Raw genomic sequence first — 12,722 nt, 5'->3', positions numbered from 1 at the left:
GACTCAAGACCTCAACACACAAAACTCAAGACCTCAACACACAAGACTAAAGACCTCAACACACAAACCTCAACACACAAGACCTCAACACACAAGACTCAAGACCTCAACACACAAGACTCAAGACCTCAACACACAAGACCTCAGCACACAAGACTCAAGACCTCAACACACAGGACCAAAAGACCAAGACTCACCGAAGAAGAGCAGCAGCAGGTCGGACATGGCCAGGGAGAAGAGATAGTAGTTGGTGGTGGTCTGCATGCAGCTGTTCCTGACGATGACGACGCACGTGCACAGGTTGCCCAGACTGCCGGACAGGAAGATGAGCACGTACACCACGGTCAAGAGGACGGCCGAGGCGGTGTCTTTGCCTCTCGGGCCCATCCGCTCCAGCAGGAGCTGGTCCACTGACGTCACGTTCCATGGTGACGAAGACGATGACGATGATGATGGTGATGATGACGCGTTGAGTTCCGTCACTGCTGCCGTGGTGATGTTGTTGAGGGCGGTGGTGAGGATTGAGGGTAGTTCTGTCATCGTGATCTCTTTCTTTTTTTTTTTCTACTTCTTTCTTTTTCTTTTTTTCTTGAAGGTGCGTGGGAAGGTGGTTTTCCAGATATGAATCAGTGGATGGATACCTGATTTCGGTTAGTCAGAGAAGCTTCACAAACGGCGGGAAGAGAAGACTAGAATCGTAGGCCCTTGTTATGTCGACACAGTGGCTATGAATTCACTGTCCACGACAGTCCGTGAATATATATATATATATATATATATATGGGACCTTTAAACTTTTAACTTATTCAGTCAGGGTGGTTACAATCTTGTTTTCAAGAACTTTTTGTTTGAGCTTTTTTCTTTTTTCTTTTTTTTTTTGGGGGGGGGGTTGTTTTTTGTTTTGTTTTTGTTTTTTGTTTTTTTGTGGGTTTTTTTTTCACTCACACATACACATTTTGACTTACTGAAAAATTCATCTTGCCGGAAGGGTTAGAGGGGGAAACTATTCTTTTCTTCGTTCCTGTTAACAGCATGAGCCAGTCCAGTTCATTTGTGGCTGAAAGTTTATAAAACATCACTATTGACACAATGAGAAATATTGTAATCTCTCTCTCTCTCTCTCTCTCTCTCTCTCTCTCTCTCTCTTTCTGCTCAGGTAAGTTCGTAGGAATGTTTATACGATTGTCTAAGCTCATACCGCCATTATCATCACGACTGCTCGTATAATCATTGCCGTTGGTAGATTTCAGCGTTCACCGAAATGCAGCATGGTCATCATTGATGTTGCCAGTTCACTTTGAAATAAATAAAAAAAAGTAAATAAATACAATATATGAATACATAAATACATTAATACATAATACATAGTTAAATAGATGAATAGATAAATAGAAGATCACGTCAGTGTCAGGAAAGCTAGCACATTATCATTTTCAGCACCGATTTAGTGAAGACGAACACGATACAGCACTGGCACACTGAAAAGACATTCACCCACAGCCTAACTAAAATACGGCTGCCCTCTGCCACGGTTTTGGCTCCTGTCACTTCCGAAATAATGCACACGTATGATTCAGAATGGTTCGGTAAACAAGTGTTGAGTTCTATGCAAACGTTTGCCATAATGCCGTCAAGTTGTCATATGCCATTTGCTTAATGCAAACGATTCAAAACGGTTAGGTAAACATATGCTTGCCATATTTCAACACATTGTCCGACGTCGATTATCACTTATAAATGAAAAACGTAAAATCGATGAACAATAACCGTGGTAGAAATTATTTACTCGAAGGAAATCGGTTTTTCCATGGAGAATAGCTCAAGCACAATAACTTCATCACTGACAGTATGATTCATCAACTGTCATTTCTAATGACACAGAGAGAACGTTCTTCCAGTCGGAATGCGTGGAACTCTTTTCGTGAAGACACATAAACCGTTGTTTGTTCTTGTTTTTGTTGTTGTTGAAATGAAGACAAGGTTTAATGGTCCTACGAATGTACATCAAATCTGAAAAATACCGGGTATGAGTGATTTATAAATTAGCATCGTTGAATCTGCTAATGCACTCTTCCTTATCTTGGAAACAACTATACCTTTGTTGTTGAAGCACAGTGCAATGGATCTCAAGAAGACAGCAAAATAGAATGTATAAAAAAAATGTCACATACATACATACATACATACATACATACATACATACATACATACATACATGCATGCATACACGCGCGTGCGCACAAACGGATATACACATACGCGCGCACGTTTGCACACACACACACACACACACACACACACACACACACACACACACACACACACACACCAAAGTTGACAAATACAAACACAATAAAATATTTACATTAATATTCTTTTTTTTTTTTTAAACATAAATTTCACGTTCGAATTCAACGTAACACCAATGCCGTTGTTGATAAGATACAGACATCAAACAAAACAAAACATAAGAAAACAAAGCATCCCCCCCCTTCCCCCCCCCCCCCCCCGACCCCACCCCCACCCCCCACCCACCCACCCCACCCCCACCCCCCGCCCCTCTGTCCCCCCACCCGCAAAAAAATCAGGATATGGATGTTGCTGTTGTTGATTTTTTTTTTAAATAAGGAAATAAAATATGTGTATAAACAACTTTTCAAAACAACACTTTACCTCCATGAAAACAACGCTATTCTCCAAAAATGAGTCCACAAGAAAGGCACTTTTCTTCTTTTTTTTTCAGAAATCACACACGCACATAAAAAAACAAAATAAAATTCTTCTAACAGCACTACCAAAATCAGACCAGTACAATCCAATGTCACGACAGCAGTTTCGATAAAAACAGTCTGCTAATTCACACCAAGCACGCACCCACGCACGCACGCACGCGCGCGCTTCTTCAGCCGAGATTCTCCTCGCACGAGACGAGACGAGACGAGAAAAGAGGAGAGGAGCAATGCAATGCGGGCGATCCGAGGAACACAGTGACTGCAGCTGCTGCAACCATTCCGACCCCCCCGACACACACACACACACACACACACACACACACACACACACACACACACACACACACACACACACACACACACACACACACACACACACACACACACACACACACACACACACACACACACACACACACACACACGGATGCATGCACACGAGGCACGGCGGACGCACGCACACCTACATACACAAGATTGCACTGACATGCACGGACGCACTCACACACACAAACACACACACAAACAATCGTAGGACACATTGACACGCGCGCGCGCACTCACGCACACACACACACACACACACACACACACACACTGACACGCACGCGCGCGCGCACACACACACACACACACACACACGCACACACAGACACACACACACACGCACACACAGACACACACACACACACACACACACACACACACACACACACACACACACACACACACACACACACACACACACACACACCAGATATCTTGCCTCACTTGCCAGCCAGTCAGAATCCGTGAAAAGATCACGACGTGTTAAATGAATACCGGAAGCATCTTCAGACCAGTGGCGTTATTCGCTGTCGACAACAACTTGCCTCTCGCTTCGATCCAGTTTTCTTGTGCCCGTGTGTGTGTGTGTGTGTGTGTGCGTGCGTGTGTGCGTGCGTGTGTGCGCGTGTGTGTGTATGTGTGTGCGTGCGTGCGTGTGTGTGTGCGTGTGTGCGTGTGTGTGTGCGTGTGTGTGTGTGTATGTGTGTGTGTGTGTGTGTGTGTGTAAATGGTTTCTCCATTGCAGTGGGAAGCCATTTACAGCTTACTCTTTTTGTGAAGAATTGTGACTCTCAAAGTAGGAGGCAACGATGCACTGGCTCTTAGTGCTGCAGCCTTGAAGGCCCGTTGGCCTTCGGGAACCATCCCAGCGCCGACTGTCCTAAAATCCTCTTGGCCGAGGGAGTGAGGAGTGTGTGTAGCTTGGGCAAGACACTCTCCACTAATTCTAGCCCAGATAGTCGGGACAGCAGTTGCCTCCTCTGCTGTTCTGATGGTCATAGTCGGAGGACACGAATGACATATATACAACAGTGTGTGTGTGTGTGTGTGTGTGTGTGTGTGTGTGTGTGTGTGTGTGTGTGCAATGATTGTAGCCAACGAGGACAATAAATTCGATCACTTAAATACAGTCGTGGCCCAGTGGTAATGCGTCCGACAAGGAGGTGAGGTAGCCCGCGGGTTCGAATCCCATGTACAGACAAGGGTTTTTTACCCTCACCCTTCCCAGCACTAGATCTTGACTGGTGGTCTGGGTGCTAGTCTTTCGGACGAGACGATAAACCGATGTACAGCGTGCAGCATACACTCAGCGCACGATTTTTTTTTTTTAATGGAAAGAAATGGGTTGTAGCTCCTGGCAACATTCTGTGGATTCTACATTCTGTAAAAAAAAAAATAATAATAAATGAATAAATATAAAATACAATACTAAAGAGGTGGAGGAATGTGGCAAAATGGTTAAGACGCTTATATGCCAATACAGTAACTGTGAGGGTCAGGTTTCGATACCAGGTCTCGCCCTTTCGGACTGGAAAATCAAACTTGAGTGTCTAGCCATTCTGATGACATGACAAACGAAGGTCCCTTGTGTCGTTAGCACGCACTCGGCGCACTGAAAAAAAAGAACCCACTGTAACATAAATGTTGTCCTCTGGCAGATTTCTGAAGAAGAAATCCGCTCCTTTATGTATGTACACACATATTTATATGTGTATACAGTCAAGGGGCTGACTAAGCGCGTTGGGTTATGCTGCTGACGCTTTAAGTCCAACGCTTTAACCACTCGGCTATAGCGCCCGAATGTGAAGTGATCCTATTAGTGTTCATGTACACTCCTTGAAATATATTCTACTGTGTAATACTTTATTGGTTTCTGATAAAATCTGATTATGGTTGTGTGTGTGTGTGTGTGTGTGTGTGTGTGTGTGTGTGTGTGTGTGTGTGTGTGTGTGTGTGTGTGTGTGTGTGTGTGTGTGTGTGTGTGTGTGTGTGTGTGTGTGTGTGTGATTTTGATGACTTTATGTGGAATTGGATTAAATGTACTTTTCTTAAGAAATATAACCTTCACTGCAAGGGGAAACAAAGAGAGAGGGAGAGAAAAAAAAAAAGAAATAGCATCTTTCCGCTTCTGACAGCCTGTCAGTAAAGCCATAGCTGGAGTATTAAGGAAGAGAATTGCCCAGCTGCCTGTCTGTTGTGTGATTCCAGGAATTTTTCGCCTACGCATACCAGACCTTTAAGACAGAAGTGTCCAAAAACAAGAAGCAATTGATCTCGAAGTCTCAGAAGCAAACAATCGATGAAAAGAAAATGTCATTTCTGAGAGACGATACAGTAGAGAGAGAAGAAAAAAAACTGGGAGAAGACATTAGAAAGTTTGAACGATCAAAATAGTTCTTTTCTTCGGTTTAGAAATATGAGTGACACATGAAAGGGGCTAAATTATGTGACTGGACAAATAAATGTCAAACTGCAGAGCTAGTTCAATGGCTGAGGAAAGACAGGCAGACGTTTACCAAGGCAACTCTACTGCAGAATTCAGCGGAAAAGTCTTGAAAGACGAGTTGTCCAAGTTGTACATTGTTCTGTTAGGCCTCACAGATTGGATAGAGGGGGGTGAATTCTTCAGCAGATGGTGGCAATACTGTTGAATGATTGAATGAATGAATAAATGAATGATATGGATACTTATATAGCGCCTATCCTCTAAGCGCTCAACAAACTCGGGGTCATTTGCACAACAGGCTGCCTACCTGGGTAAAGCCAACTGACAGCTGCCATTGGGCTATCATCATTCGTTTCCTGTGTCATTCAGTTGGATTGTAGGCACGCACACATACACACCCAGACAGACATGTAACACTTTCCGTGTATGACCGTTTTCTTTATTTACCCCCGGACCCCCTATGTAGACAGCCATACTCCGTTTTCGGGTGTATGCGTGTTGGATATGTTCTTGTTTCCATAACCCACCGAACTTTTGTTTACTTCACCGAACACAATGAAATAAGTTGGTTCAAACCGGACAGATGAAAAAAAAAAAAAAAATCTCAATCTTGTACCGCACGGTTGTCACGTGCAACTAGTTACTGTGTTGTTTTCACGGTCTGTCTTTTATAATATGGTGCCGTGTCTTTGGGAAACAAACACGTGATGACCTGTTTGAGAGTTTTTTTAAATAAGAATCCCAAGCCCTGGAAACTTGGTATTACGGCAGGTGACTGCACATGGGATACACTGACCATATCATCACCAACGAACAAGTGCTCCAAAGCATCAAGCAGCACATTGGATCCTGTGAAGAACTGCTGACATCGGTTGAGAACAAAAACTATGTTGGTAAGGCCAGGGAACAAGATTCAGTCGCCATGCTTAACAATCCTCCTCCTGCTCCTCCTCTTTTGAATTCCTTCTCCACCACTATCGATAACACACGCACACACACACACACACACACACACACACACACACACACACACACACACACACACACACACACACACACACACACAAATAATCCACAAGTTAATATCATCATCGTCTTCATCATCATTATTTAGTTTATCATCAGAGACATCAGCCAGAAGAGAGTTGCAGTTGTCGAATCTAGATAGTATAAAAGGAAAAGTATGTTTGCAGGAGCAGTGGAAAGGAAAGAGTGAATTTTGCTTACTGTACCTAATTGACACAACAGAGTGCGGCACAAGTGTTTGATATGTGCATCCATGGAGACTGTTTCGTATAAGTAGATGTCAAGGTTTCTCATAAACTGGAAGAACGGTATGTCAGAGCCAGAAATGGACATTGGGGTAAGGGCGACCTGGTCAGTCTGATTTTATCCCAAGGTCTCAAGGCCTGACTAAGCGCGTTGGGTTACGCTGCTGGTCGGGCATCTGCTTGGCAGATGTGGTGTAGCGTATGTGGATTTGACCGAACGCAGTGACGCCTCCTTGAGCTACAGATACTGATACTTTTGTCCCAGGGGCAATTAACTCAGTTTTCTCCTCATTCGTCTCCAGCTTGTTCTCACTGTTCTGGAAAAAAAAACAGCAACAAAAATGGCCAAGCTACAAGCACAACATTAGCCACCATTCACTTTCATATCAAGGAACTATACCATTGCTGTTCTATAGAAACAGCAACAAAAATGGCCAAGCTACAAGCACAACATTAGCCACCATTCACTTTCATATCAAGGAACTCTACTATTGCTGTTCTGTAGAAACAGCAACAAAAATGGCCAAGCTACAAGCACAACATTAGCAATCATTCATTTTCATATCAAGGAAATCTACTATTGCTGTTCTGTAGAAACACCAACAAAAATGGCCAAGCTACAAGCACAACATTAGCAACCATTCATTTTCATATCAAGGAACTATACTATTGCTGGTCTGTAGAAACAGCAACAAAAATGACAGTCACCTAGTCAAGCTGCAAGCACTGCATTATTGCATTATCAACCATTCAATTCAATGCAAAATAATTTGCTTCCACCAAAACAGAAAAATTCTTTTTAGGCTCACTTAAAATGAAATACCCGTCAGCAAAAATCAAAGAGAGCAACAACAACAAAAAAAAAACCTGAGACACCCTTCACTGATCACCATGCACACATCATCATCATCATCATCATCATCATCGTCAACCATTCGTCGTCAGATTAACTAATTACACTGATGTGCTGCTTCGGGGAGAAAATAATAGCATCAAACATGCAGCCAGGGACAAGAACAGAGGTCAGATATTTACGGTGAAACCCCATCATCCCGTCACCCTTGTCATTTACTGCAAGGATACCAGATGATTGGCGGCACTGGCTCGTGTTTTCCAAGCAATAAACAGGCTTCATAAAATAAAATAAAAAGAAGTTAAGGACAGCTTCATGAAACTGACAACAAATTGACACATGACTTAAATTACGCAAAGTGCATCTGGTTTTCCTCTAACCTTTTATTGAACACACAAATAGCTGTTTCAGGCATACATGCACTATGAACAGATTGAAAAAAAAATACCAACGAAATATCGCTGTTTCAGCAAAGAAACAACAACAACAAAATGGCACTTGTTCAGCGGTTTTTTAACGATCGCTGTGGGTTTTCACTGTTCAAACTGGAAGCTCACGTGCCACAAAGCACCTCTGGTTAAGAGTGGTGTTTATTACATTCGCTGCACACACACACCGTTGTTTATCGATAATACATCATCATTTCGCCCAGTCCCTAAGAAGAAAAGTGTGCAAGTTCCCAGATGGTCCTTTTTTTTTTGTGAACCCTGTATAATGACTCCAGAATGACATGCCTGTACTTCGTGCGCAGAAGAAATCTGATACTAATGCATCTGGCCAGGAACGGTTATTTAGGAAGATCATGGAATCAACCAGTCGTAGTTATCACCCCCCACCCCCACCCCCCAGCCCCCACCCATGTTTCGGCATGATGCTGTACTCTTGTGAAAGTCTCTTTTCCCTTTTTTTTTCCTCCTCCAATCCCCCATGCCCCCTCCCCCTCCCTCATCCCCTCCCCTCCCTCCTCCCCGCTCCCTCCCCCCCCCCCGCTCCCCCCACCTGCCGCTCCCCCCCCCCCCACACACACACACACACCCCACACCCATCTTCTTCAACAGGATGCTCCACAGGGCCACAGAAGACATTGATGACGAGGACGGTATCCACATCCAATACAATACCGCACTGTTGGCAATCTGGTCAACCTGAGGCGCCTGCAGTCCCAAAACCATGACACTGGAGCAACTCATCCTCGCGTTTTGTATTTTGTATTTTGTATTTCTTTTTATCACAACATATTTCTCTGTGTGAAATTCGGGCTGCTCTCCCCAGGGAGAGCGCGTCGCTATACTACAGCGCCACCCATTTTTTTAGTATTTTTCCTGCGTGCAGTTTTCTTTGTTTTTCCTATTGACGTGGATTTTTCTACAGAATTTTGCCAGGTACAACCCTTTTGTTGCCGTGGGTTCTTTTACGTGCGCTAAGTGCATGCTGCACACGGGACCTCGGTTTATCGTCTCATCCGAATGACTAGCGTCCAGACCACCACTCAAGGTCTAGTGAAGGGGGAGAAAATACCGGCGGCTGAGCCGTGATTCGAACCAGCGCGCTCAGATTCTCTCGCTTCCAAGACGGACTCTTTACCTCTAGGCCATCACTCCACTCTTTCTCTTTGCTCATGATGCTGCCGTCGTTGTGCACACAGTGACAGCACTACAGCGGGAAACAATTATAGGAAAATTGTGAATTGGTAGAAATACGCATAATATTAATCATATGAATTGGTAGTAGTAGTGTATTATTTTGTGTGTTTTAATGAATAGAATAAATTCCTCGCTATATCTCTTGAAATTGAAATGCTTGAGGCTTTGTTGCAAAACAATCGTTTCTACGACACGTCGACTGGACAGTTATTGGCTTGGACACAAAGACACAGAGACAGACAGAGAGTATACAGACATGCATGCAATCCAAAGTCCCAAGGAGCTAATCCGTTGTTAATGGACACCGTTAATCATGCAGAGCATGGTAGTTCTTCCCCCAGTCATTACTTGATCGAAGAACAGCTGATTTCAGATATAGACTGGCCTTGGCTTTGGGTAATCAACACATTTCCATTAGCACGTGCACCAGTGTCACATGTTTGTCGCGCAGTTGCCCTTGACAACAAATGACGTCACACAGACCGAGAGAGTGTGACTGTGAGTGGCGTGTGTGTGTGTGTGTGGCCTGTGTATGTGTGGTGTGAGAGAGAGAGAGAGAGAGGGGGGGGGGGACCGACAGAGCAGATCCGTTATTTTAGTCCTCTCTACCGAGCCTGGTAGTGTGGTTCTTTGTTGTTGTTTTGTTTTGTATTGTTTTATTTTATTTTGTTTTGTATTTTTGTTGTTGTTTTTCTTGGGTTTTTTTGTTTTTGTTTTTTGTTGTTGTTGTTGTTTTGTTTTTTGTTTGTTTGGGGTTTTTTGTTGTTTTGTTTTTTGTGGGGTTTTTTGTTTTGTTTTTGTTTTGTTTTGTTTTGTTTTTTTGTCAATACCGGATGACATCAGGGGAATTTTTTTTTAAGACTCGTCGTGACTTCTGATGACGAACATACCCATTAGCACGTGCACCACGGTAACATGCTTGTCGAGCAGTTGCCCTTGGCAACAATGGACGTCGTCACACAGGCCTGGACCTGACCTGTGGAGTCCGTGTTAGAGCTGCCCGGCCTGCAACTGGGCGTGTGTGTGGGTGTCTGTCTGTCTGTCTGTCTGCCTGTCTGTGTCCTTGCTGATGACGTAACCTCACCAGGACTGTCGTGCTTACTGCACCCTGATAATTTTGCCTTTGATCCATTTGATGGACAGGAAAGAGTTTTTTTTTCTTCTTCTTCTTCTTCTTCTTCTTGATCCAAAATTAGTCCACTTCCAAAAAATCTGGTCGTGAAACTATCCCTCCTTTGTGCTGTTTGTTTCCATTGCCCGTTTTGTTGTTGTTGTTTAACAGGAAAGTTTTTGTCCGTCTGTTTGAGGTTTCTTCTAGTGTTTTTTTCTTTCTTTCTCTGTCTGTCTGTCTGTCATTCTGTCTCATGATCACGCATACACACTAAAATACTTTTTGAAAGACAGAGACAGATACCATATGAATAAATAGGCAGTATGAGACAGACAGAGAGAGAGAAGTCTGAAGTCTGAAGTCTGAATGGTTTATTGTTTAGGCCTTTCTGCCCGTGACAACAGGGGTGGGGGGGGGCTTCCGTGTTAACATCCATTATAAAGAACAGCGCCAATATATGTAAAGCAAACAAAGGGTAGAAAAGAGAGAAAGGACAGAGTAAGACAGAGAGAGAGGGAGAGAGGGACAGAAAGAAAAAGAAAAAGACAAAAGATAGATGGGCTGATTGGTGTGTAATCATGCGTCATTAACCAAAGATAGACTTGTTTCTATGGGTGAAGGCTTTGGACAAGAACAGAGAGAGTGGAATGCATGTCTTCACATCTGCAAACAGTGACAATTTAAATGCATTGGGGCGCACATGATACTTCTTCGGTATATACTGTTCTCTGAGATTTTTGTATTCTGGGCATGTCAAAATAAAATGGAGTTCGGTTTCTTGTTCATCTTTACAGAATAAGCAACACATATTTTCACGCTTTTTTGAATATCTCAATCTATGCGGTTTCAATGGAGATACACCAAGTCTGACTCTTGTGAGAACTTTTCTTAAAACAGGGTTCTTGATTATGTTTAGATATTGCGGGGCGTTGTGTAGTTGTCTGAATGTAGAATATAAGGTAAATCTATCATGTGATGTTACACTGCTTTCCAAATCTTGCAGATGGCAATCAAATAATCTCTGTTTAAAAGCACACAAGAAACTGTTTATATTTTCCACACCCTGGTTTTCCCACACATAGCCAAATCCATATCTATATAATGTAAAACAAACTCGTGATGCCCAGTTGTATTTATCCTTACAGAGAGAGAGAGAGAGAGAGAGAGAGAGAGAGAGAGAGAGAGAGAGAGAGAGAGAGAGAGAGCAAAAAAAGAGTTTTTTCTCCAGTTTCTTTGTAATGCTACGTAGCTATTAGTAACTGTAAGTGACGTGATTAAAAATCGCATTCGAGCAATAGAACCAAGTTGTTTTGTTTTTGTTGTTTTATTTACATTGGGCTTCACAATTATGTACACATATTTTGCTTACTATCTTGCGTTGGACTGAATAAAATCTAGTATAAACGATAGATTATGCCTCGGTATTGCAAAACTCTCGCTATTTCTATGTATGTAAGGACACTCTCTCTCTCTCTCTCTCTCTCTCTCTCTTTCTCTCCCCTTGTCTCACTCTGCGTGTGTTACTGACCACGATTCTCTGTGTGTGTGTGTGTGTGTGTGTGTGTGTGTGTTAATGTGTGTTTTTGTGTCTGTTTGCGTTTATATGCGTATGTGTGTATGTGTGTGTGCGCGCGCGCGCGTGAGTGCGTGTGCGTGCGCGCGCATGTGTTTGTGAATGCAGGAGTGTGCGTACGTGAGTGTGTGCATGAGAGAGAAAAGGCAGAGAGTGAGGGAGAGGAATACAGAGAGAGTGACAGACAGAGACACACTGACAGAGAGAGAGGGGACAGAAAGACAGAGACAGAGAATGAGAGACAGACAGACACAGAAAGAGAGACAGACAGACAGACAGACAGAGAGAGAGAAAAAACAAAGAGGCAGACAAAGAGAGACAGAAACAGACAGACAGAGACAGAGAGAGACAGGGACACATTGACAGAGAGACGGGACAGAAAGACAGAGACAGAGAGAGAAACAGAAACGAAAACGAAACGAAATTTTATTTCACCAGGGTAATGAGATAAGCAAGTACACATGCTTTTTTTCCACCCAGCCCTGGACAAAGAGAGAAAAAAGAAGAAAACACACACACACACACACACACACACACACACACACAAACAAACAAACAAACAAACAAAAAAAACACGCACAAATTCGCAATTATCAAGTACAAGAAAAAGAAAAAAAATGTAAGTACTATTAAAAAGAAGGAAGGTAAGGGGGGTGGGGGGGATAATCCATCGGTCACAAACAAAATTACATACACACTCGCACACTCGGGGAAAAAATGTTACAAAGGGACAAAGGGAGATAGAAAAAAAAAATTTAAGTCAGGC

At 43.1% G+C, this 12,722-nt stretch overlaps 1 protein-coding gene across 2 annotated transcripts in view; it reads right to left on the bottom strand.

Moving 5' to 3' along the window:
- The window catches only part of LOC143298016 (uncharacterized), a 170,924-nt gene extending 170,084 nt beyond the window's left edge, over positions 1–840 (bottom strand). For both annotated transcript variants that reach the window (XR_013057337.1, XM_076610669.1), the window contains exon 1: positions 198–840. Coding sequence is in view for 1 of the 2 variants with exons in the window: in XM_076610669.1 (XP_076466784.1) it covers positions 198–540 (343 nt within the window). In the remaining variant the exon portion in view is untranslated. The remainder of the gene's footprint in view (positions 1–197) is intronic.
- Positions 841–12,722: the final 11,882 nt, after the last annotated feature.

Source organism: Babylonia areolata, chromosome 23, assembly GCF_041734735.1.
Source record: "Babylonia areolata isolate BAREFJ2019XMU chromosome 23, ASM4173473v1, whole genome shotgun sequence".
Taxonomy (NCBI): domain Eukaryota; kingdom Metazoa; phylum Mollusca; class Gastropoda; order Neogastropoda; family Buccinidae; genus Babylonia; species Babylonia areolata.
Note: the sequence above shows the minus strand (reverse complement) of the source record. Positions and strands in the feature narration are given on the sequence as shown.